Source organism: Podarcis raffonei, chromosome 10, assembly GCF_027172205.1.
Source record: "Podarcis raffonei isolate rPodRaf1 chromosome 10, rPodRaf1.pri, whole genome shotgun sequence".
NCBI lineage: Eukaryota > Metazoa > Chordata > Lepidosauria > Squamata > Lacertidae > Podarcis > Podarcis raffonei.
The window spans coordinates 571927-599683 of NC_070611.1; the positions used below are offsets into that span (position 1 = coordinate 571927).

Genomic DNA, 27757 nt, shown 5'->3' on the forward strand with positions numbered 1-27757 from the left:
TTTTCTGCTGTCCCGCGCTCCTCCACATTTGAACTTGGCGCGCGCGCGCAGCCTCCCACTTTCCTTCTGACCGTTACACTTGTGTCACTGCTCCCCCTTTCGGGGAGGCTAGCTGGACCTGGCCTTCCCTCCGTCTCCCCACTCCCCGATGGAGGAGAAGCTGGTCCTGACTCACGTGCCTCTTCCCCCCCACTGTGCTCTGGTGGGGGAACTGGCCCTACTTCTCCGCTACTCCTTTGGGACTCCCCTCTGGTTCCTTGTTTATGGATCGTCCCCTCTGGGATTCGCCTCGCCCTTACCATAGGCGCCCCCTCCTGGGAATCTTCTGATTCGCTGGAGAAGCTCATGGAATCTCTCGGTCCACTGTCATATTCCCCTACGCTCCCCTCTGATTCCTCTCCTCCGCTCTCTATTTGCTCTCTCCCCTGCTCTTCTGCTCCTGAGCCTCTGACACTTGCCATTACTTTGCAACTATTTTCCAAAAGGTGTTGAGTCTCTCCTTCGAGAGGCCTCTATTAAACATTGCCACTCTCCCCTTTGGGCCTGAGAGACTTGCAGCAGAGTACAAAGAATAAACAACTCTATGAACAGCATTGGCAGGTTTGGCACTTGTAATCTATTGCCGTTTTGTTATTTGGATTTTTGCGGGAGCCTGTATTCTTTGGCGGCAACCTGGAGTTTGCAGATTAAGTGGAGGAAACATCATCTTTGCTGTAACAGATTTTTCTGCTCATGTCAAGAACTGCTGCATATTTCAGTTACAGATAGGTAGCCGTGTTGGTCTGCCATAGTCAAAACAAAAAATTTTTTTTTCTTTCCAGTAGCACCTTAAAGACCAACTAAGTTAGTTCTTGGTATGAGCTTTCGTGTGCATGCACACTTCTTCAGATACACTGAAACAGAAGTTGCCAGATCCTTCTATATAGTGAGAAGGTGGGGAGGGGTATTACTCAGAAGGGGGGTGGGAATGGGTGATTGGCAGATAGCTGTGATGAGCCTGTTGACGACTCTTAACGACTGCAATAGGTCTTACAGGAAAAAGCAAGGGGTGAAAAGGTGAAAAATGGCTTTGTCATGTACAATGAGATAAGAATCCAATGTCTTTGTTCAGACCAGGTCTCTCCATGGTTTTAAGTTTGGTAATGAGTTGCAATTCAGCAGCTTCTCTTTCCAGTCTATTTCTGAAATTCCTTTGTAGTAAAACAGCTACTTTGAGATCTTGTATAGAATGTCCTGGGAGATTGAAGTGTTCTCCTACTGGTTTCTCTGTCTTGTGATTCTTGATGTCCGATTTATGTCCGTTTATTCTTTGGCGTAAGGTTTGGCCTGTTTGTCCAATATAGAGAGCTGAAGGACATATGCTGCATATTTCAGTAAGACATATGTGTAGAGACTATCCTAACTATTGTGGTGTGTGTGTGTGTGTTTTCCTTGGTTACATCCTCTTAAGCATGGCCTCCTCTGCTAAGAAAAACAATCTGTTTTCTCATTCACTGGAGCTCTGTAAACCATCCTGGCCAAAACAAAGGCTAAAATCTTGCCTTCTAAGTAGGCTGAGGATCATGACCTGCTGGCTGAAGGCAGACTGACTGTTCAACCTAAGGCGGGTCACACCAGCAGCACTGATGCATTTTGCTTCTTTTCCTCTTTTCAGCAAAGGGGAGAGAATGGGTAAAATGAGACAGGGAAGATGGTGAGGAAAAGATTGTGAGAGAAATAACAATGCATTAAAAAAACCTCCTCCAAACCATAAAATGTTTAAAATAAGTCCTGTGTTCAGAGCCTTTAAAAAAGAAAAGAAAAAAGAAACCAGAAGTGGCTCACCCTGATAGCAGTGTTTTGCTCTGGCTTTCTAGGAGGGAGAAGGCAAAACAGTGGAAAGGTCAATGTGGCATTGTTGCACCAGTGGAGCCAGTCCAATGCTCCCATCAGTGCACTTGTACTGTATTGTGTTGACCTCCCCACTGCCTTGCCCCGATTGGTAAGCAGCAGCAACTTTCCTACTAGGAAGCTAGAGTTGTGGCTCCACCTCACCAGGCTAGCAGCCTCTGGCAGAAACTACTTTGAATGAAGCATGAATGTCAGTTCCTCGCTTGAGCAGAAAGGCAAGAGCGCACTTCTTTGTCACCTTTCTTGAGGTACGCTTGATGCAATTACAGAGTTGGGATGATTTGCTGGCATCAGAACCTCACTTCCACAAATTTGTGTAGCTGTTCTTGGCATCTGCCTTGATTCTCTGCTGCCTTGGTTTAGTGCTCCAGGGGTGCCAGTTCAAACTTCAGCGAGGGAAGGGCAGCACAAGATTCTCTGTAAGATTTTAAAGCCTGCTTGTGGATATATTTAAGATGAATTTAATGCAAAGCAGTGTGCATTAGGAACCTTCCTTGCATTTACCCTTTTAATACCTCATGTGGTCTAAACCACAGAGCCTAGGGCTTGCCGATCAGAAGGTCGGCAGTTCAAATCCCCGTGACGGGGTGACAGTCCCTGCTCCTGCCAACCTAGCAGTTCGAAAGCACGTCAAAGTGCAAGTAGATCAATAGGTACTGCTCCGGCGGGAAGGTAAATGGCGTTTCCGTGCGCAGCTCTGGTTCGCCAGAAGCAGCTTAGTCATGCTGGCCAGTAAAGCGAGATGAGTGCCGCAACCCCAGAGTCGTCTGCGACTGGACCTAACAGTCAGGGGTCGCTTTACCTTTACCTTTAATATAGCAATATTGCAAATGCTGTTCAAATTATCACCCCCACTACTTTTATTCAAAGGGATTTGAGCCTTTTGTCATGCACAACTGGTACACATAAGCCCCATTTCACTATTTATAATAATAGTAGTCATTCAATAATAATAATAATAATAAATTTTATTTATATCCCACCCTCCCCAGCCGAAGCCGGGCTCAGAGCGGCTAACAACACTAAAATAGTGCAACATTATAAAAACATTATAAAAATTAATTAAAATCAAAATTGATGGCAACCATAAACTAAAGTTTTGTAAAGATTGCCAAAGGAGGGAGTCAGGCTGCGCCCTGACCAAAGGCCTGGTGGAACAGCTCTGTCTTGCAGGCCCTGCGGAAAGATGTCAAGTCCTGCAGGGCCCTTGTCTCTTGTGACAGAGCGTTCCACCAGGTTGGAGCCGCAGCCGAAAAAGCCCTGGCTCTAGTTGAGGCCAGCCTAACCTCTCTGTGGCCTGGGACCTTCAAGATGTTTTTATTTGAAGACCGTAAGTTCCTCTGTGGGGCATACCAGGAGAGGTGGTCCTGTAGGTACGAGGGTCCTAGGCCGTATAGGGCTTTGAAGGTTAAAACCAGCACCTTAAACCTGATCCTGTACTCCACCGGGAGCCAGTGCAGCTGGTATAGCACTGGATGAATGTGATCTCGTAGCGAAGACCCCGTAAGGAGTCTTGCTGCGGCATTCTGCACCCGCTGGAGTTTCTGGGTCAGTCTCAAGGGCAGCCCCACGTAGAGCGAGTTACAATAATCCAGTCTGGAGGTGACCGTCGCGTGGATCACAGTGGCTAGGTCAGGGCGAGAGAGGTAAGGAGCCAACTGCTTAGCTTGGCGGAGATGAAAAAATGCCGCTTTTGTTATAGCTGCAATCTGCGCCTCCATGGAGAGGGAGGTATCGAAGATTACACCCAAACTCTTAATGGACGGTGCTGGCACTAATTGCACCCCCGCAAGAGATGGGAGTTGCCCCCTCAATCCCATATCATCCCGTCCCAGCCAGAGGACCTCTGTCTTCGAAGGATTTAACTTCAACCGGCTCCCACGTAACCATCCAGCCACAGCTTTCAAGCATCTGATCAGTGTGTCTGGGGCCGAGTCAGGATGGCCATCCATCAACAGATAGAGTTGGGTGTCATCAGCATACTGATGGCAGCCCAGCCCAAAACTCCAGACAAGCTGGGCGAGGGGGCGCATAAAGATGTTGAAAAGCATCGGGGAGAGTATTGCACCCTGGGGCACTCCACACACCAAGGAGTGGCGGGATGACAATTCCCCCCCAAGCGCCACCCTCTGTCCCCGACCAGAGAGAAACGAGCGCAGCCATTGAAGGACTGTGCCCTGGATCCCCACGTCGGCAAGGCGGTGGTCCAGGAGTTCGTGATTGACCATGTCGAAGGCTGCTGACAGGTCTAGAAGAACCAGCAGCCCCGACCCGCCTCGATCCAGCTGCCTGCGGAGATCATCTGTTAGGGCGACCAGAGCTGTCTCGGTCCCATGACCAGCGCGGAAGCCGGACTGGAATGGATCCAGAGCCAATGTTTCATCCAGAAACCTACCAAGCTGTTCAGCAACCGCTCTCTCAATCACCTTACCCAGGAATGGAAGATCCGAAACCGAGCGGTAAATGGATAGATCTAAGGGATCTAATGATGTTTTCTTTAAAAGCGGGCACACCACTGCCTCCTTCAGTTCCCCTTGGAATGTCCCGGTGCCAAGGGACAAATTGATGATATTCCCCAGGGGGGCCCGCACCTCGTCTGGACACGCTCTAATCAGCCAAGATGGGCACGGGTCGAGAGGACAAGTGGTGGGCTTTCCAGCTCGGAGGAGTCTGTCCACATCGGCTGGGGATATCCGGTCAAAGTGGTCCAATACTGGACCCGAGGACAGTCGGGGGCCTCCACTTCCTTTATTGTATCCAAATTGGCAGGGAGGTCATGGCGGAGCAACAGGACCTTCTCCGCAAAAAAGCTCGCAAATGCCTCATAGCTGTGTGTCAAATTGTTATTTAAATTTGGCTGTCCTTCGAAGGACGGTAAAGACCGAATTATACTAAATAATTGCGCCGGGTGAGAGCTAGCGGATGCAATGGAGGCCGAGAAGTAGGACTTCTTAGCGGCCTTCACTGCCATCTCGTAGGTTTTCATAAAAACCCTATAAGATGTTCTTGAAGCTCCATCACGGGCACCCCGCCATACTCGCTCTAGCTGTCTGAGGTCCCGCTTCATTTTCCGGAGCTCCTCAGTAAACCAGGGAGCCCGGTTTCTGCGGGGTCGCAGAGGGCGCTTAGGTGCGATCTCATTGATGGCTGCCAGGAGCTGGGTATTCCAGCCCTCAACAAGCTCAGTCAATGAGTCGCCAGGGGGAGCAAGGTCCCGCAAGGCTTGACGGAATCTAACAGGGTCCATCAGCCTCTGTGGGCGAGCCCAAATCGGCTCGCCACCTAAGCAGGGTGGGGGTGGAACGTCAATCCTGGCTTTCAGAGCGTAGTGATCAGACCATGGCACCTTCATCGAAGGAAACATGATCACATCTATACCGAGGCCAAAGATCAAATCCAGCGTGTGGCCTGCTTGATGTGTGGGGCCCGAAACAAACTGGGAGAGCCCTAGTGTCGCCATGGAAGACACCAGGTCCAGAGCCTGTGAGGAGAGAGTGGCATCAGCGGTTAGACTTCCGGTCGGCACCAGCGTTTAATGGCGGTCTCCCGCTGAGCTCCGCTCAGGGAGACTACTTCACGAGTTCGGGTCTGACCGCTACGGCGAAGCGGGGACCCCTAAAATCACAGGCGCGGAAGCCTGTGAGCAAGGAGACTCGGTGGGCACCTTAAGCGCCCCCCTTTACTGCGAAGGAGCCTTTTTAAAGGCTCTGGAGCGGCATCAGGTGAGAGCGCGGTGCTGAGAGTCGCTACCCAGCCCGTGGAGTGAAGCCGCGTCACCATAAACGGAGAGCGTCGATTCCTTCCTGGCATTTGGACTTACAAAATACCTGTGAGTAGGATTGGAAAGTTTTTGGGACTTAAAGTAAAAATTTTAAAAATTTGGCCGAAAACGGGAAAGGGTAAAAATAAGGAAGTCTGCCTTTCCCGGACTGCATGACAGCTAAAGCAACGAAATATAAAGCTGCAATTTGACGGAGGATAATTTTAAAACTTATTTACCCAGGCATTGAACTTGAGCCTCCCCCCTTAGCAGCAGGAGCGGAGGGGAAGAATTTGAACTTGGATTACCTGCTTGAATGAGGCTAAAAGAAAAGGAACTTTCTGCTGTCTTGAACCCTTGGGAAGGACTGCCCAAAAGAGAATAAGTCACCAGGACTAGAAACTGTCATTTGAAACTAGCTACAAAGTTGGTGTCTTGCTTGCTTGATACAAAGTTGGGACTTTGTTTGCTATTGTTAAGAATCCTGTTGAAGATACAAACTGACAGCCTTTTTAGTGGAAACTTACTGGAATTGCCTTTTTTTTTTTTTTTTGCTTCTTTGTACTTTCTACTGTGTGCTACTCCCTCTAGAGGGTTTTGGGGAAATAGCCATAAAGACAAGTCTGTAAAAAACAAGTCAGTGGAGTTTTCCATCTGGAAATAATTCCTGTGGGAACGACCTTGGGACATGAGTGGCCAAGAAGATGAGATAAAAACAAGAGCTAAAACTAAAATTGCACAAAAGAAAAGGGGTTCTATATCAGGCTCAGTCCCTGCAGGTGCAGATGGGCAGGAAAAAGTGATGGATCCAGTGACACAAGCATTAATAAAGATAAATGAGGCCTTAGAAGCTTTGACTAAGCAAGGTACAGAAAATTCTAAACAGTTGACAGAGTTATCAACGAAGTTAGATTTAAATACCAAAAGTGTTACATCCAATACAGAGACTATAAATAAATTAATTGAAGAAAATGTTACAATTCGTAAGACTGCTGATGAGGCAAAAACCATTGCGGAATCTACACAAGTAAAGTTAGTACCAGTTTGTAAAAAACTGGAGGAACATGAGGCGGCCCTGTCTTTACTGGAACTTCAGAGAAAGGAGAGGAATCTGAGATTGAGATTAGTCCCAGAAAGCGAACAGGACAATTTGGCAGATTTTCTTACAAAAGAATTTTCGGAATTTTGGCAAGTAAATTTGAAAGAGGAGGAATTCAAGATAGTCACTGCTTTTAGACTGGGCAGAAGACAAAATAGAAAGAATCCAAGGGACTGCCTGATAACTTTGAGATCTAAGGAGGAGAGAGATAAAATATTAAATTTACAATTTCAAAGATCTCTTGAGATTGAAAATTCTTTTGTGCAGATCTATAAGGACATTCCTAAATACATCTTGGAAGTGAGAACTTATTACAAGGACCTGACCACTTTGCTGAAGAAGAACAACATAATATATAGATGGGAGTTCCCACAAGGCTTGTCTTTTAATTACAAAGGGAAAAAAATTAAAATAAAAACAGTGCAAGACAAAGAACAATTTCTGGAAAGAAATGAAGAGGACCTCGTGAAGGAAGTGGTGGACATGACTACTGAGGTAAAGGATGCAACAGACATTTTGAACCTGACATTTGGACTTAAAACTCCGACAAAGGAAGAACAATTGCTTGGGGCAGTTGGAGGAGCAACTAAGTAAACAACAAGATGGCTTTACAATTTTTAAGTTGGAATTGTAATGGATTGAACCTTCCCAGAAAAAGACGTGAGGTTTTCCATATTTTAAAAAAGGAACAATTGGACTTGATTTGTTTACAAGAAACCCACGTGACCAGAATACATAGAAAATTACTTGTTAATAAAAGGTTGGGACAGGAATTTATCTCATCAGACAAAGTGAAAAAAAGAGGAGTGGTGATTTATGCAAACAAAAATTGGCCCCCAAATTGATGTTTAAAGATGAACAAGGAAGATATTTGGCAATTGAAATACAAGTCCAAGGAGAAAAATTATTGATAATTGGGATTTATGCTCCGAATGAAGGGAAGTCAGAGTTTTTTAAGAAATTGCATGGGACTTTAATGGACTACTTGGATTACAATGTAATTATGATGGGAGATATGAATGGAGTGGTTTCTACAAATATGGACAAAGCACTAAGACAGGTGGTTTCCAAGGATGGGAGACTACCTAAGACTTTCTTTGAAATGACAGATAATATGGACTTGATTGACATTTGGAGAACAAGAAACCCTCTGGAGAGAGAGGGAACTTTCTTTTCAGAAGCAAAAATGACCTGGACTAGAATCGACCAAATTTGGGTAACTAGTGGGATGGCACCTAAGATAAAAAAAGTGGAAATCTGCCCAAAGACTTGCTCCGACCATAATGCTGTAAAGATGGAAATGAACATAACAACAGCTGGTTCTTTCAGATGGAGGATGAATGACTCCCTATTTAGAGATGAAGAGGTGTACAGAAAGGCCCAGAAAACTATGAAGGACTATTTTGAGATAAATCTGAAAACAGAGGTGGAGAAAAGAACAATTTGGGACGCAAGTAAAGCCGTTATGCGAGGATTCTTGATACAGCAGAATATTCTAAAAAAGAAGAGACAGAATGAAAAGAAAGATAAGATTTTGGAAAGAATAAAAGAAGGTGAAAAAAAATTGAGATCAAAGCCAAAGTCTCATGAAATTTTAAGAGAAATAAAGTTCTACCAGAGACAGTATATGGAACTGATGAACCAGGAGATAGAATGGAAAATAAGGCAAATGAGACAAAAGACATTTGAATCGGCAGATAAATGTGGGAAACTTCTGGCATGGCAATTGAAGAAAAGACAAAAGCTGAATATGGTTACAAGCTTAGAGGTTGAAGGAAAGAACATTTTTAGGCCAAATGAGATTAGAAACTGTTTTCAGAGTTATTTCAGAAAACTTTATGCACAAGGGCCGGTGGATGAAAAAGAGATAGAAGAATTTCTTGAAAAATACGGATTACAAAAAATATCTGAACAAAGTAAAGTGGTTTTAAACCAGAAAATAACTGAGCAAGAAATAGAGGGAGCCATTCAAAACATGAAATTGGGAAAATCTCCAGGACCAGATGGCCTGACTTCCAGATACTACAAAGCTTTGAAAGATTGGTTGATTCAACCGTTTAAGGAAGTCTGCAATGAAATTTTAGAGGGGAAGAAGGCACCTGAATCGTGGAAAGAAGCATATATTACACTTATACCAAAATCTGAGACTGAAAAGAACCAGATTAAGAACTACCGCCCTATATCATTGCTCAATGTGGATTACAAAATTTTTGCAGACATTTTGGCAAAAAGACTGAAGAGGGTTTTGGTGGGTGAGATTCATAAAGACCAGGCTGGCTTTCTCCCAGGAAGACATTTATCTGACAATGTGAGAAATATAATAGACATTATGGAGTTGCTCGAAAACAATATTAATACTAAGGCAGTATTAATATTTGTGGACGCTGAGAAAGCCTTTGACAATATCTCTTGGAGTTTTATGAAAAAGAATCTCAAAGGAATGGGGGTAGGCCAAGGTTTTGAGAATGGTATAGGTGCAATCTATTCTGAACAAAAAGCAAAACTAATTGTAAATAACGTGGTTACTGAAGAAATTGCTATTGAAAAAGGGACACGACAGGGGTGCCCAATATCCCCATTACTTTTTATATCTGTTCTGGAGGTGTTATTAAATATGATTAGAGGGGACCAGCTAGTTAAAGGGATTCAGGTCGGAGCTAAACAATATAAGTTGAGAGCGTTCGCAGATGATTTAGTACTAACTTTGCAAGAGCCAGACACTAGTACCAAAAGAGCCTTGGAGATAATACAAGTTTTTGGTCGAGTAGCAGGTTTTAAACTAAACAAACAAAAAACAAAGGTATTGGGAAAAAATCTAACAGTGGTGGAAAGAGAGAAGTTTCAGAGTGAAACTGGATTAATGGTAGCAAACAAAGTGAAATATCTGGGGGTTAACTTAACATCTAAGAATGTGAACTTATTTAAAGATAATTATGAGAAATGTTGGACAGAAATTAAAAAAGATTTAGAAATATGGTCTAATTTGAGACTTTCCTTGTTAGGCAGAATTGCGGTTATTAAGATGAATGTTTTGCCAAGAATGCTGTTTTTGTTTCAAACATTGCAGATTGTGGACAAGATGGACTGTTTCAAGAAGTGGCAGAAAGATATATCTAGATTTGTCTGGCAGGGCAAAAAGCCCAGAATAAAATTTAAGATATTAACTGATGCAAAAGAAAGAGGGGGGTTTGCCCTGCCGGACTTAAAATTGTACTATGAAGCAGCGGCTTTCTGCTGGCTGAAAGACTGGCTACTTCTTGAGAACACAGACATTTTAGACTTGGAAGGGTTCAATAATAGGTTTGGCTGGCATGCATATATATGGTATGACAAGGTAAAAATTCACAAAGGTTTTAAAAACCATATTGTTAGGAAAGCACTATATAATGTTTGGATTCGGTATAAAGATCTGTTGGAAAATAAAACACCTAGGTGGTTGTCACCAATGGAGGCTAAGGAAGTGAAAAAACTTAATATGGAATCTAAATGGCCAAAATATTGGGAAATTATAGAACAAGAAGGTGGAAATGTGAAATTACAGAGTTATGAGAAATTGAAGTTTAAAGTAAGGGACTGGCTTCATTATTACCAGATAAATGAAGTATTTAAACAGGACAGGAAAATTGGCTTCCAGGTGGAAAAGTCAAAGTTAGAAACAGAATTGTTAGAACCCAATACTAAGAATCTGTCAAGAATGTACAACTTGCTGTTGAAATGGAATACACAGGATGAAACGGTTAAATCAGCTATGATTAAATGGGCACAGGATATCGGACATGACATTATGTTTGCTGACTGGGAACAGTTATGGACCATCGGAATGAAGTTTACGGCATGTAATGCCCTAAGAGAGAATATTATGAAAATGATTTATAGGTGGTACATGACCCCAGTCAAGCTTGCAAAAATCTACCATTTGCCCAATAATAAATGTTGGAAGTGTAATGAATCTGAAGGTACTTTCTATCACCTTTGGTGGATGTGCCCAAGGATTAAGGTCTTCTGGGAAATGATTTATAATGAAATTAAGAAGGTGCTTAAGTGTACCTTTCATAAGAAACCAGAGGCTTTTCTCCTGGGCATGGTAGGCCAATTGGTGTCAAAGAAAGATAGGACGTTTTTTATGTATGCTACAACAGCAGCAAGAGTCCTTTTAGCAAAGTATTGGAAGACACAAGAACTACCCACGCTGGAAGAGTGGCAGACGAAGGTGATCAACTACATGGGACTGGCGGAGATGACGGGCAGAATCCGTGACCAAGGGAAAGAGACGGTGGAAGAAGACTGGAAGAAATTTAAATTTTATCTTAAAAATTATTGTAAAATTAGTGAGTGTTAAAATGTCATGGGTAAAGCATAGCAGATTTGCAGCGATAAATGATTGGATAAGAGGAAAGAAAAGGGTTAAAGAAAGGGATTTATAAGTAATTTAGATCAGGGGTTGCTGAAAAAGTTTAAAACAGGGATGCAGAATAGGGAGGCATGGGGAAGTCGTTGAAATTGGGTATAAGGAAAAAATTATGAAATTATACATGTTTATGTGTTTGTTTGTCTGTGTATTGTTTGTTTGTAATGTCTTATAATATATGTTGAAAAACTAATAAAAATTTTATATATATAAAAAAGGAGAGAGTGGCATCAGCATGGATGCTGAAGTCCCCCAATACCAATAGGTTAGGGAACTCCAAGGCCCAGCCTCCAGCAGGGCTGACAGGGTGGCTGCTGGTGCGCTAGGTGGCCGGTACAGCAGCCAGACAGCCTATAGACCTGGCATTGCACAACACCAGTGACTGAGGTGAGTAATCCTTGCTCACCCTACCCTCGTCTCTCGGGATGGGGCGCAGATTGGAAGGGGTACGAGCATATCCGTATCTCGATCCCCTTCGCCTATGACATCTGCCCCCACCGCCATACCTCCCTCGCCCCTCCACAGTAGGAATCCCAAGCCTCATACTCGCCTCCATTTATAAAATATAAAAGCAAACAAACAAACAAAAAACAATTACACCAAAACAAAACCAATCCCCACCCCACTCAACAACCATCCCACCCCAACCCAAAATAAAACAAAACAAAATAAAAATACATGGATAAAAACCACCGTTTATGGTGGTACAACAAAGTAAAAAGTAGAAACACTTTTAAAACACTTTAAAATATATAAAAACATTTTAAACATTTGCTGCAGCAGCACCAGTGTCCTTAAAGTTGTGGCGGTGGTGAGTGTGGGCCCCGCCCCCTGGCCTGGTGGAGAATGGGCTTGCAGGGGGAATGGTCCTCCCCACAAACTCACGGCAGAGCGGCAGCAGCAATGTCCTGAGGCCTCCTTGGAGCCTTATATGCTGAGGTGGAGTATGGGGACCGCCCCCAGGCCCAAGGTGGAGAATGGGCTTGCAGGGGGAGTGGTCCTCCCCAAGACTCACCGGCAAAGCGGCAGCAGCACTGTGTAGAACCAATGAAAAGACTGGAAATATGAGGTGTTCCTGAAAAATAATCATATGTGGCCTTCCTTACATGTGAACCAAAGTGATTTCTTCTCCAGTGTATATTCTCAGGCATCATTTAGGAAATTCCCAGTTTCCCCCTTTTTGTCACAAAACAGTGCACCCTCTGCCTGAACAATACTCCAGATGCTTCCTGTTTCCATGCAGCTGTGTGTTTCTCATGACCAAACCTAACCTCATTTCTCTTTATCAACTGATAAAAGCCTCTTTGAGCTAGATGGCGGTTTAAGCTATAACAAATACATGCACATGAATGTACACACCCTTGCTGTTCCTGACCAGCAGAAGGCATTTGATTTTGTAAATGAGGGCCTTAGATTCTAAGATGCTGTATGTTGTCCAGTATTCAAAGTGACATACCACCTGATGATATGCATGCTTACTCTTTAAGCATACGATTTCGGCCTCATTGTTTACTTGGCACTTCTAAATATGTATAATCTTGTGAAATGGTTGCCCTTTTATTTTACTAGACTTATTTCAAAGCTGGCATGCTGACTTGATAAACTTGTTGGTTTATCTACTTATTTATTTTACCCCTCAGTTTCCATTGCTCATGGCAACTTGCAGTATTTTAAATACAAACAGTACAAGGAGTGCACACTAATGCTCTCTTCACCCTCCTGTTCACTGTGCTCTCACTGCATTTGCAGTGCTGGATTTTTCATCCATAGTCACATGGATTGTTGAAATGCATTATATATGCATTTATAATGTGGATATATTATAAAATGCTACTGTTTGATGAGTTGTTTTTCAAACCAGCTTCATGCCAATTTCCATTATTAATTCACTTCTAGCTAAAGTATGAACAGCTTTGCATAGGGTAAATACATCCTTGTCCTATCAGCATCAATGGCCCATGTGTGTATACAGACAGTAACAAATGGAAGCCCTGCTGATGTGAACACTGGGGAAAGAGCTGTGAAATGTACATGGGGAGGCAACAGGTGTGGGGACCTTCACTGGGGCACAGCTGCTGAGCTACCTTCCTGACACACCTTCCTTGCAGCTTACCAGAGAGCTGGTGACGTCAGGGCTCTGTAGATGCCCAGTACTGGATTGATTCCACTGGTGCATCTGCACAAACCCTTACCTTACAATTTCCTTGCTCTTCTCCTGCCCAGATAGGCTGCAGTGATGCTGGTTGGGTGGCTCTGCCCTTACCACAGCTGCTGCTATTGCCCCTATCATGGCAATATAAAGCATTACCTGGAGACTAAAATTGAACAGCATGAAAGCCAAATGCTTGCTTAAGCAGAAAGATTCTTCACCTGGGGGCGAACATTTGCAAATGAAGAGGCAGGGTAAATCTCAGGCAGGAAATTCCATCATCTAAGCTAGGGGGTCACCAAAACAGTGCCCAAGGGGGCACCAGGAACCACAGAGGTCTTTTCTGTGCCTTCCAGAATGAACCACTCTGTTGGAGTCAACAAAATAAGCTGCAACATATGCTTGATTGCAGTGTGTGTATGTTACCCATAACAGTTTTCCCTGGGCCCAAAAGGTTGGCAACACATAACTAGGCTACCACTATACATTTAAAGCTGTTTTGCATCATGAAAAAGAAAAGCATGCCACTAGGTGGCAGTGCACACATACTCCTTACATAAAGCAGTGAAGTATTTGTAATACAGTACAGTGGTACCTCGGGTTAAGTACTTAATTCGTTCTGGAGGTCCATACTTAACCTGAAACTGTTCTTAACCTGAAGCATCACTTTAGCTAATGGGGCCTCCCGCTGCTGCCGCGCCGCTGGAGCACGATTTCTGTTCTCATCCTGAAGCAAAGTTCTTAACCTGAAGCACTATTTCTGGGTTAGCAGAGTCTGTAACCTGAAGCGTATGTAACCTGAAGCGTATGTAACCTGAGGTACCACTGAACTGTGGAGTATTTAAGTGTTTGTGTGAGAATGAGACACAAGGACTGAAGCAGATATGGTAGCAGAAGCATTTCAAAAAAGTTTATTTTCAGTGCTGAAATTTGATTTCTATTTTTTAAAATATATTTTTTATTCTTTTTCCATAACAAATTATACATCCAAAACATCTTTTTTACATCCAAATTCCTCCTTACTGACTTCCCTCTTCCCGCCTGAAAAACCTTCCTAGTACTTACTTTCTCCACATTTCTTAAATTTAAATTACACCACCAAATTATTAATTATTTTTTTACAATCTAACAATATTCCTACCTTTTCTCTTCACAGAGCTTCCTTAAAACTTACAAACGTTATCTGATTATCACTTAATTTTTGCATATATTCAATAAATTCCATCCAATCTTCTGTAAATCTTTGATCACGTCAGTTCCGGATCCTTCCTGTTAGTCTATCGAGTTCCGCATAATCCATCATTTTCATTCTCCATTCTTCAATCGTAGGTAACTCTTCTTGTTTCCACTTCTGGGCCATCAAAGTTCTTGCTGCTGACACTGCATATAAAAATATCTTCCTATCTTTCTTATCTATCTCATTACCTATTATTCCTAGTAAAAACGCTTCTGGTTTCTTTACAAATGTATATTTCAATACTTTCTTCAATTCATTATAAATCATTTCCCAAATGTTTTTGGGAAAGCGACATCTTAGGCCCCTTCTGCACTATACATTTAAAACAGTATCATACAGCTTTAAATAGTCATCTTCCCTAAAGAATCATGGGAACTGTAGGGCACTGAGAGTCTCTCCCTTCACAGTGCTACATTTCCCAGAGTTCCCTGGGAGTACCTCTCTGAGGGAGAAGGGGAGATGAAGAATTTCATTGTGTTGGATCAGAAAATGGATATGCTTACCAACAGGACTGGCCCAGGACATCTTGGGGTAGAACAGCGAATGGTTGACTGATTGAGATACGTTGGCCTCTGAGATAGGAAATTTCACAAGTACCACTCCATGGGAGTAAAAATTCAACAACAAATTATAAGAAGGAAAAAAAGGTTGTCGTTTCACATCACCCTAAATCAAGCTGTTTTCATAACTGTTTTCATAGCACGCTAGAGCAACATTGGCCAGCTTTAGGCTTTTGTGGTCTGCCCACAAAATTAAAATTCCTAATTAAAATTCCTTTGGTCCAGTGATGTTTGTTTTCAAAGCAAGAATACAAACTTTTTCTCCCTGAACAGTTAAGGCATAACTAATACATGCTAAGTAATGCTGAGAACACACTTGCTTATGGATATATGAAGTGACTTTCTCTTTCAGACCAAGGCCCCTCTAGTTCCCTAGAAGGCAGGAAATTTCCTTATATTGTGCAAGAACATCCTAGCTCAGCAGAGGCTCTCCAGGGTTTCACTCTTATCTGCAGAGGCCAAGGATTGAACCTGGGGCCTTCTGCATGCAGAGCAGATATCCTGATCACTAAGTTATGACCCTTCAAGCATATCTGGCAAGAATCCAAGCAGGCACTAGGTGGTCCACTGGAAATTGGCCAGTGGTCCATCACTATACTACCATTTACTACTAGTATACTACCCCAAGGCCAGATAAGCCCTCCCCCACCCATTTCTTTCTGCTCTTCAAATTCCCTACCAATTTTGGTCACAGTCACAAAAGAAAATAGGGGGAGCACCGGTGTGTTTAAAAGCAGGAGGTATTTCCCTATCTTAAATGATCCACACAGATCAGTGTGTGTGTGTGTGTGTGTGTGTGTGTGTAGCAAACAAAAGTGAGGGAGGTAGCCACATCCCACCACTGTCATGTGCCGCCTGGAGAGTTGTCTAATGGTTAATGTGGCCCCCAAGTCGAGAAAAGTTAACCACCCCTGCACAGTATCCAAAGCACTTTGTATAAAATGCTGTAAAGTTTACAGCAATCCTTTAGAAAGGCTAGTATTCTTTTTATTTTTAAATTAATTTTCAAAGTTTCAAAAAGAAAATAAATCTTTTTACACACACACACACACACACACACACACACACGTTTACATTAAACCATAGTTCATATCAGTACCTTTATGGGGTTCCCTGAACCCCTGGACTTCCCTCCACCCCTCCTTGGCTTCCAAAATTTATCTTCCTTTTTAAACTAAATCTAATTGCATTTATCCAAATTATTGTACTTCATTTTTATCCTTTGTTATTTTAAATTACAAGTGCTATGTCAATCCTGCTAACGTTTTTAGATTTTCACAGCGTTCTTTAATATATTCTATAAAGTTATGCCATTCTCTATTAAATTCCCAGTCAGCCTTGCCATCTCTGCATAGTCCATCATCTTCAATAGCCATTCTTCCTTCAATAGGGCTCTTTCTTCTTTCCATCCCTGGGCAAATAGTATTCTTGCCACTGTCGTTGCATACATACAGTGGAGTAGCAAGGTCAGGTGGTACCCAGTGCAGAAAATTTCTTGTCACCCCCCCATTGATTTTTTTTTTTGCCTGCAAAAATGGTTTGACTTTTTTTTTTGGGGGGGGGGGAGCCAGCCAAAGTTGTTGAGCTATTGCGTGCATTGTGATGAGTCTGCCTGCCACAGCTGAGGGGGAGCCAGCGGGCGGACAGTTTCTGCAGCGGGAAGCCAGCACGCACCAAAGCCACAGCGTCTCTCACAGACGTTGAGTGCTGTAAACCATTTTGTCACCCCTTTCAGAGGTGACACCTGGGGTGGACAGCACCCACTGCACCCACTTTCCTATGCCCCTGTATACTAAAACAGTATTTTCTTATCATTCGGTAATTCTTCTCCTCTGGTTTTTTTTTAAATCAAAAGTTATTTTCAACATTTTTTTCAGTTCATTATAAATCATTTCCTAGAAGGCCTTAGCTATTTTACAGGTCCACCACATATGGTGTGGACCTGTACCCTCTTTAACTTTACACTTCCAACATATGTTCTTATAAATTTTCACTAATCTTGTAGGAGTCAAATACCATCTATACATCATTTTCATATAGTTCTCTTTTAACGTACAACAGGCTGTAAATTTTAAATCCTCATTCCATAACTCCTCCCATGAAGCAAATTGTATATTATATCCCACATCTTTTGCCTAGTGTATCATTACAGATTTTACTTCATCTTTTGTTTCCCATTCCAGCAACAATTTATACATTTTTGACAGAACTTTTTCATTATTTTCCAACAATTCTTTCTGCAATCTCAAAAATTCTTTACCAAAACCGACTCCTTTATCCAACCTAAAAATGTCATGTAGTTGATGATATTGGCGCCAATCAGTTAACAGATGTCTTATGTCTTCAAACTTTTTTACTTTCAATTGATTTTCCTCCTCAGTTAACAACTCTCTATACGTTGCCCATTCTTTTTCCATATTTATTTTTTTAACTGACAACACTTCTAATGGTTGCAGGTAGGTAGCCTTGTTGGTCTGCCATAGTCGAAACAAAATAAAAAAATTCCTTCCAATAGCACCTTAGAGACCAAATAGGTTTGTTATTGGTATGAGCTTTCATGTGCATGCACACTTCTTAGCCACCATGGGGTTTTATTCTCTAATAAATTCTTATATTTTTCCCAAACAGCATAAATTGAATTTCTAATAAAATTGTTTAGAAATCCCCTCTGGACCTCAGGTATATCAAGCAGGAAATTTACAAAATATTATCTTCAGTTCTTTTATGCCTAATCCAATCCCACCCCCCCCCATTTGCTGGGAAATGGGGGAAGTGGAGGTATCTCCACCAAACAGGGCAATGTATTACCAGAAACAAAAAAGAAAAGAAAAATAGTACAGTGGTACCTTGGTTTGCAACCACTTTGGATTACAACTGTTTTGGATTACAACCATGTCAAACCCGGAAGTGCATGTTCCTTTTTTTTATTACAACCCATTTTTTTTGGATTACGAACAATTTTTTTTGGGAGGCCCCATTGGCGAAAGCGCGCCTTGGGTTACAACCTGTATTGATTTACAACTGGACCTCCGGAACGGATTATGGTTGTAAACCAAGGTACCATTGTACTTCCACTCCCAATTGAGTCTAATCCACTTTTTGCCGATTCTCCTTAAACACAATTGCACAGGAAAAAGGAAACAATGTTTTACACTGAAACTTAGTGTCTGTAGCTTCACCACACGGTTTTAACCTTATAGCCATTGTTTTAAAAGTCACTTTCTGCTGGAAATTCTAATAAAACACACTGTTCATTTCACTTCCCAAACTTTTAAATATAGGAAAACGTACGGACAATGTCCCTCGCTCTCTCTATTAATACTTTCGTTCGGCAAGAGTTCCCGTAGAAATCAGAGTGAAGATTAAAATGTCCTCTCGCCTCCCTTCTTTACCGGGAGGCAGGATTCTCTTTTGTCCTTGCACACTGTAACTTATTCCTCCAGTCTTTTCAGTCTTCTACTTTATCTTTACTGCAAAAAATTAGTTGGATATTTACCAATTATAAAGTTCTTCTAATGTTATCACTACTTGTAAATTGTCCCCATGCAGGGTAGCTTACACCAGGAAGGGGTGGACCTCCTTAAATTTCTCCCTTCACAGCGCCCAATTATTCTACTTTCCAATTAAGTCCAATTAAAGTTGTTTTATGCAATACGGGCTTTAAATTATATGGAGAAGGTTACCACATCCAGGCCGGAGTTTTAGGCTTCTCATCAGGGAGTTGATTGAGTTTTTCTTCACGCCATGTCTAAATCCTGTGCCCTCCCGCCTTGTCTTTTGGCTCGGGGGAGGGGGGGGCAGACAGGAGAGTTTGCTTCTGGTGCTGCCGAAAACTTCAGCACTCAAAATTTCCTTTTGAGCTTCTTTTAGGGGAGAGCACAGTGCCCTTGTGCTCTCCCCTAAACCCCTCTTGATGAATGAGCCTTCCCTGGTAGTTAAGGCTCTTCACTCCGTCGCCATTCATGGTTCCCCCAGAAGTCCCAGGGAGACTAGTATTCTTGTCTCCTTATTGTGGGGGCTGGTTGAATTTTAGTGGTTTGCCACTTCGTGAGCTCAGGGCTGAGGTAAGATTTACTTTCCTGCACCACAGCTCACAGTTTCCTCATCAGCTCTTGGAGACTTGGGCAAACTGAATCTCCGTTTCGACATGATTGGCATGCCTCAATGTGATAATATGGTTGCAGTATTTCTTTTAGGACCTATAAACGTTTGACTACATGTTAAGTCTTTTGAGAGAACTGAAAACTAATCAGGGTACTATTAGCAATGAACAATGCCAGCCTAATGAAGAGGAAAAGCTTGGAAACGTGTGTGTGTGCATGTTTGTTATTATTGTTATAAATTATTGTGTGTCTTAGCTATGTTGATTGAGTGCTGTGCATTTGTGACTGAGCACTAAATTCACTGAAACTCCTCCCCCCCGCTCCCAAGTGGGATCCTTTCATTGATGACCTGATAGTAATTTCATATTGATTCCTAGTAGTAAGCCAGCTGTTAACATTTCACTGAGCAAAAACTGGTCAATATAAGTGAGTTTTTCTAGAATAGAATGTGTCTTTTGAAGGCAAAGTGTATTCAAGGTCATTGTGACTTCAAAAAAGGAACCTTTTGGCTGTTCTAAAATACCCTGCCATATACCTCAACTGCATTCTTCTCATTTAGAGGAATAGTATTATTTTTGAAATGTGTGTTTTTTTCTTTACAAGTCCTTTGAAAGGCAACAAAGTGAGCTGAGAGGAAGTTGCTGGGTGATAGAGGGAGAGGGGCTGCAGGAGTCAGCCCATAATCCCAGACCCGACTCCCCATGTCTTAACCATGATAAAGAGAGAGAACATTGCCAGAGTCTCTTTCTCCCTTAAGAGAGATGTTTGCTCTCTTAAGGCCTTCTGGATAAATTCATTTTTCACAAAGTGGATAAATTCATTTTTGGCCTCTACCATTAAACTCTGCTGGGGGAGGTGGAGAGGAACTTATGTGACTGAATGCTCCTGCATTCAAGGTACAAAAATTAAAGTCCATATTCATGTCAGCAATTGTCTGCAGTCTGAAGTGGTACAGCCCAGAACCAGGGTTGCTACCACGTTTGCTGTTTATCAGAACTAGAAGCTGGTATTTTCAGGCTGGCATGTTAAGTAACTGTTCTTAAACCTTATGTATAAGTAACTGTTCTTAACCCTTATGTGTAAGATGAAGGTAATCAAACACAACTCTGTATGCAATGAAAGTATAATATGCGTGGAATACAATACAATTAATATTATGACTGAAAATCTTATTCTTCGGCGATCACTCGTGCTGTTGTTGTTGCTGTTTATTGAGTTTATATACCCGGAGGGTCTCTGGGCGGTTCACAGAAGACTTGCAGCCGAGTAAGATTGTCTTCCATGAATACAATCTTAACAGTGTGTCTGTAAGTGACTGTGGAGGCCAATTCTGGATCCACACATTCTTCCACATTGGGGATATAGGTTTCTGAGTGGGAGTTGTTCACAGTGACAGTTTGCCAAACGTGCCTTCCACTTAGCATGTTTCTCCTTTTTGCCCTGAGTTTGTGCTTCTTCAAAGGCTGTTCTCCAGTTGGAGCGTTTGCAGGCCAGTGTTCCCTAGTTAACAGTGCTTATACTAAATTTTTAAAGATTTGCCTTGAGAGCATCTTTAAACCTCTTTTGTTGTCCACCGGTATTTCAATTTCCATTACTGAGTTGAGAATAGAGAATAGAGTAGTTGCTTTGGCAGACGATACATCAACAAAGTTGATGTTGAATAATCATTGCTTCAACATTGGTGATCTTTGCTTCTTCCAGTACTGGCATTAGTTCGCCTGTCTTCCCGAGTGATGTGTAAATTTTTTTGGATACACCATTGATGGAATCTTTTGAGGAGTTGAAGATGGCATTTATAAGTGGTCCATGCTCCACAAGCATACAGTAAAGTTCGTAGTACAATAGTTTGTAAACAAGGATTTTGGTTTCCCTGCAAATGTCCCAGTCCTCAAAAACTCTGCGCTTCAGTTGGAAGAAAGTTGCACTCACAGAGCTCAGGTGATTCTGGATTATGACATCAGTGTTGGCCCTTGTGGAAAGACAACTGCCCAGGTAGGAAAAGTGATTGACACTTTCCAATGGTGCACCATTAAGTTGTGGTACACCATTAAATGTGCAGCACTTTGGTTTTTTGGATATTGAGAGATAGGCTAAGCTTTCTATAAGCTTCTGTGAAGATATTTAGGATGGTTTGGAGGTCATCCTCTGAGTGTGCACACACTACATTGTCATACTGAAGTTCTATGACGGAAGTTACGGTAACCCTACTCTTTGCTTTCAGCCTGCTCAGATTAAAGAGCTTTCCATCTGTTCAATATATGATTTCCACTCTGGAGGGGAGTTTCCCTTCGACAGTGTGTAGGATCATGATGATGAAGATAATAGAATTGAGGTGATAATACATCCTTGTTTAATGCCTGATCCTATTGTTAATGGTTCATTTTGCGAGTCATTGTTATCATGGCGGAGCCGAAGGATGTCCACAAATTTATCTGGGCAGCCGATTTTCAGCAGGACAGTCCACAAGGCAGTATAATTTAGAGTATCAAAGGTCTTAGGTCAATAAATGCCATATACAGGGGTTGATTTTGCTCTCTGCACTTTTCTTGAGGCTGTTGAGCTGTGAAAATCATACCCACTGTCCCCCTAGAAGATCGAAAACCATTTTGGGATTCAGGAAGGGCATCCTCAGATATAGTTAAACTGTGAAGTTCGTGTTCATAATTGGTTCAGCTCCTGACTTGCATGGGCACTCAGATCCTAGTATAATGCATTAAATATATCTGGACCGACCTGAATAAGGCAGATGAAACAAAGACCTTACCTAGGTGTCTCGTTGGCTAGAATCCTCTGTGTACACAGTTTTATCTACAAAATGTACTACATAGTTGAACTCTTGATCTCAGTTATATTGAATAGCTATTCACAAGACTGTATATATTTTTTCAAGTTCCTCATGACTGTACTTATATGCTTTGTGCTGGTATTATTTTGAGTCTTATAAAATACACTGAAAGCTCAATACAATTTGTAATACTTTTATTGCATGCTTACAAAGTTGTGTTTGATTGGATTCTATTCTCTGTATTCCTTCGTTGTTGGATACTAAAATGAAGGTAAAGCAGTTGTGAGGGGGTAGTATGGTAGTATGAGGGTAAAACTTAAAGCAATTTTTTGTACATTTTGCTTTCCTTGAGTTGAATATTAAGGTACACTTCTGAATCCATTGACTCGGTGTGGCTATTCATCACTTTGTAATACTGCTTGTTACTATTCAGTACTATTCTATGTGGAGCTGCCCTTGAGACTGACCCAGAAACTCCAGCGGGTGCAGAATGCTGCGGTGAGACTCCTTACTTGCCATTGGATCACATTCACTGGCGCCCGATGGAGTACAGGATCAGGTTTAAGGTGCTGGTTTTAACCTTTAAAGCCCTACATGGCCTAGGACCCTCGTACCTACGGGACCGCCTCTCCTGGTATGTTCCACGGATGACCTTACGGTCTTCAAACAAAAACATTTTGGAGGTCTCGGGCCACAGGGAGGTTAGGCTGGCCTCAACCAGAGCCAGGGCTTTTTCGGCTGTGGCCCCGATCTCGTATAACGCTTTGTCACAAGAGACTAGGGCCCTGCAGGACTTGAAATCTTTCTGCAGGGCCTGCAAGACAGAGCTGTTCCACCAGGCCTTTGGCCAGGGCACAGCCTGACCTCCTCCTTTGGTAATCCTCACAGAACTCTAGCCCAATGGTTGCTATTAATTTGATTTTGAATTGATTTCAGAATGAATTGATTTTAGAATGCTGTGTTACTTTTATTGTTGTTAGCTGCTCTGAGCCCGGCTTCGGCTGGGGAGGGCGGGATATAAATAAATTATTATTATTATTATTATTATTATTATTATTATTATTATTATATTGCTTGGGTCCAAAACTATTGAATTAACCTTATGAACTAGTTATGTTTACAAATTAGAACCAGCTATTCTAGATGGTCTGGAATTTATTTATTTTTTAAAAAAGACCCCACTCTTTAGTTAGATACTTGCCTTCATTATGATAAGCTGTATAACTGGAGGTGGAAATACTTGTAAAAGATCTTTAAATTTTTGCTATAAAAAAAGAAACTGTGTTTATCACTCCATCTAGAACTTTAAGCAACTGATTAAGCAAATCAGTGGATTTGTGGCCCAAAGTATAAGGAACCAGTGAAAAGCCGAGACAAGTGCTGAATGTGTGCAATGAGCATCTCAAGAAGTAGCAAGAGACATTCATTTCAGCTCTACATAGAAATGTGTGTGTGTGGTGCATTGCTGAGCAAAATATGACTTTATTTCTTGGTTTCTCTCCTGCGTGTGTGTATGTGTGAGAGTGTGTGTTTCTGTGGTGTGTGAGTGTGTGTGGAGGGGGAAACGGCACATTCCTCATATAACAATATAGCATGCTAACTATTAGTTAATAGACACTTTGAAGCTTCAGAGGTTTCAGAAAAGTGCTGGGTCTCTGAACTATGTCTTCTGCATTCCACTTCTCAGACCACAGGTATGAATGTGGCGGTCAGAAAAGGACAGGAGCTGTGTGGAAGATGGGCTAAAAGGATGTTATTTCTCTCCTCCCAGTTATTTTTCTCATCCTTGACTATTCTGGAGACTTTAGGTTTGGATTCATTTGATTCTGGATTAGCATGCTAACCTAACTTGTGTGTGACAGAAATATGGACGGAAAAGTTAGAAAGTGTTAACCTCTCCCAACGCCACCCCCAATTTCTGAGTGTTGCATCCTGCAAATTGGGGAGGTAGAATAAAGCCATTCTTCTCTCTAGGTGTCCTGTCTACCAGTCAGCCTTGGGGTCCTCTTGATGTACATATAGCCCACTGCTCAATATTCTTCCTCTCTGAGGTGATGTTGGGCTTCTCCCTCCTTACTGTTCTTTAAAATTTCAACATTAATGCTGAGGTTCCCTAAGGGAACATTTCAGCAGTTTGTGGTTGTCATGACAACCATGGCCCTGACTCAGTTAATACTAGACCTGTCAGGACATGAGGTTTAGAATAAGTCTCAGTGGCTTACTGTGGCCAATTTGCGCCACACTTTGCAGATTGGACTACAGATAAATTGTTGTGTCTGTGGATATGCCTAAAATATGCCTAGGATCCTCGTACCTACGGGACCGCCTCTCCTGGTATGCCCCACAGAGAAACTTACGGTCTTCAAATAAAAACATCTTGAAGGTCCCAGGCCACAGAGAAGTTAGGCTGGCCTCAACTAGAGCCAGGGCTTTTTCGGCTGTGGCTCCGACCTGGTGGAACACTCTGTCACAAGAGACTAGGGCCCTGCGGGACTTGACATCTTTCCGCAGGGCCTGCAAGACAGAGCTGTTCCGCCAGGCCTTTTGCCAGGGCACAGCCTGACTCCCTCCCTCGGCAATCTTCGCGGAGCTCTGGCCCAATGGTGGCCAGTGGCTTGAATTTAATTAATTTTATAATGAATGATTTTAGAGTGTTGTTTGTGTTGTACTTTTGTATTGTTTTATTGTTGTTAGCCACCCTGAGCCCGGCTTCGGCTGGGGAGGGCGGGATATAAATAAAATTTATTATTATTATTATTATTAAAATATCTGCTTGTCTTGTTGTGATGCATATCTTTCAGTTTGTTTAGCCTGAGAATTTGGGCAGGAATTTTGAGGCCAGCCACATGTAAACTTGACCTTTCCCACTCTTGCTCACTAAAACTTCCAGGAAGGAATTGAGTAAATGTGTAGAGGGGGTGAAAAATGTGAAACCACTGCTAAAAAGAACCCTCCTAAGATCCCTCTACCACCTGGACCAGTTTCCATCCTCTTTTGGGGGGGCAAGGCACTTGAGTGAGTGGTGACCCACCTCTAGGTGGTTTGGATTACAGTGGTACCTCGCAAGACGAAAAACTCGCAAGACGAAAAACTCGCAAGACGAAAGAGTTTTTTGGTTTTTTAGTTGCTTCGCAAGATGAATTTCCCTATGGGCTTGCTTCGCAAGATGAAAACGTCTTGCGAGTTTGTTTCCTTTTTCTTAAAACCGTTAATACCCAGGGTATCCGTGCTTCGCAAGACGAAAAATTCGCAAGATGAAAAAACTCGCAGAATGAATTAATTTCGTCTTGCGAGGTACCACTGTATACAGATTATCTAGATGCATTTCAGTCAGACTTTAGGACTGAAATTGCTTTGGTAGAACTATGGTAGAACTATGGTTGGAACTGGACAGGAGAACTGCATCCCTCTTCTGTCAGACCTCTTGGTGGCTTTTTATACCATTAACTATGGTATACATCTGCTGGATTGGATCCCTGGATGGCACAGTTCTGTGCTGGTTTTGGTCCTACCTGGTGAACAGGTTCCAGAAATGCTGCAATAGTCTAGATGTAGACTAAGAAACGGGGAGTTAATTCAGGCAAGACAGGCATGCTGTTGGTCAGGAGGTGGGTTTGTGGTGAGAAAGGAAAGTTGAAAAGCCTTAAGTGCATGTGGAACAATATTCATGGCTTTTTGAACATACATAACATATGCAGTTTAAGATCAACCTCCCTTTTTCAAAATTTTATTAAAAGTGCTTTCTTTTTACAGCTTAATCCACACTATCCAGATGGTAGTAATGGGGAAAAGGCTTTGGTAAGTGCAACTGCTTCTTTAAATAAAATGTGGTGAAATGCTCCCTTACATAATCTGATCTAATTAGAAAGAAAGTGCCTGTGACATTTGGGTTGTAGAAACAAACTGTGTACAATATCGACAAGAAATATATTTCTGTTACAGAGTTGGGAGCTTAAAAATCCTATGTTGATGTGACTTTTGCTTTCTATTTATTCATTTATTTTAAAACCTGGCAACAACTTTTCCTGACAAAAAGTTTTCCAAGCAACTGGCAATAATTATGGCTTCCCAAAATAAACAGACCAAAAAATTTTACAATGTGTCATGAGTTGGCTTAAAAACAAATGCCACAATATGCTTTAATTCTATTAATGCTTGTTTTTTAGTTATTGTTCCCCCGTGTTTTTAGCTGCTCATATTTTATCAGTAAGCTGTCTTTAGACCCTGTCAGGGAAAAAGGTGGGATATAAATAAATATATAACAACAACATGACTCCAAAAATATATAGAGGGTGTTAGGCTGGTACAGTTCAAGAGGGAATTATGGACTTGGGAAGCCATGATAGCAGAGGTGCTAATCTGGATGTTGCTGGGCATCGTCCCATCATCTTTGACCATTGGCCATGCTGGCTGGTGCTGTTGATGTGAGAGACCCCCAAATAAGTGTGGTAATTATACTTTACAGAGTTGTGCAGAAGTTGTTTTTCCCATAGAAAAACCGCACAAAGTTTAAAAATAACATATCACTTTACTTGCTGTGCTTGCTCTTGTCAGATTGAATATACAAGAGAGGCATGTAATACGTTACTAAAATATATTTACATGACTTTGTATCGGAGTGACTAATATTTACAGACTGGCTCTTAGGAGGCAGCCTCATAACACAACACACTTTCTGCTCTCACAGTTAAAACTCTAAGTTGATAAATGAACTATACAGTATACAGTATATATGACATCACAAGATTATATAATACAGCATTAACCCTTTGCATAGTTTTTTGGATGCACCATTTCCACAATAAGCCACAGGTTATCATCATTGCATTATAGAGAGGGCCCTACTTCTGATCTCAGTATAGACCTGGCACAAAAGAGAATCAAGAAAGTCTGAGACTTTTTTTTAACCTTTTAAGGCTATGAATTATTTTCATTACCCTATAGCAGGGGTCAGGAACCTTTTTCAGAAGGTCCCTCAGACCTTGTGGGGGGCCAGACTATATTTTGAAGAAAAAATAATGAACGAATTCCTATGCCCCACAAATAACCCAGAGATGCATTTTAAATAAAAGCACACACTGTGTTTAAATAAAAACACTGTGTTTAAGCTGGAGACATATTATAGTTAATTAAAGTAAATAAGTTAACCTGAAAGAATGCATTTCCTGACCCACTTTGTTTCACAAATTTCATTTTGTTTAATAAAACTTTTCTTGTTTGTTTGAGCATTTTCTGCCTGAGACTGTAATCACAAAGTTTTCCCTCACACAAGTCCCCCACATGATAGCCTGTGGTAAATTGTAAAACCTGGTGTAATTACCATACAGAGAGAGGTGTGTGCTATATTTAATTGGGGGCAGTTAGTGGGATGAGTCCACTGTTTGTGCAGACTTCATTTTTTTAAAAAATAAATTTTTATTGGTTTTCCAACATAAATTAAACACATTAAAATTCACAATACAAACAAGGCGGGGACTGTGGGGAAACAGTTACAAAACAGATTGTAAAGAACAAGTCAGTGGAATTTTCCATCTAAAAGCAGTTCCTGTGGGAACGACCTTGGGACATGAGTGGCCCAGTAGAAGAGATAACAACAAGAGCTAAAAGTAAAATTGCACAAAAGAAAAGGGGCTCAATATCAAGCTCAGTCCCAGCAGGCGCAGCTGGGCAGGAAAAAGTGACAATTACATCTATGGATCCAGTGACACAGGCATTAGTTAAAATAAATGAAGCTTTAGAAGCCTTGACTAAGCAGAGCACAGAAAA

General features: G+C 41.9%; 1 protein-coding gene across 8 annotated transcripts in view; it reads left to right on the forward strand.

Moving 5' to 3' along the window:
* ITPR2 (inositol 1,4,5-trisphosphate receptor type 2) overlaps positions 1–27757 on the forward strand; it is a 311529-nt gene that overhangs the window by 44818 nt on the left and 238954 nt on the right. For all 8 annotated transcript variants that reach the window (XM_053405136.1, XM_053405139.1, XM_053405138.1 and 5 more), the window contains one exon: positions 25745–25789. In XM_053405136.1, the coding sequence (XP_053261111.1) occupies positions 25745–25789 (45 nt within the window). The remainder of the gene's footprint in view (positions 1–25744; positions 25790–27757) is intronic.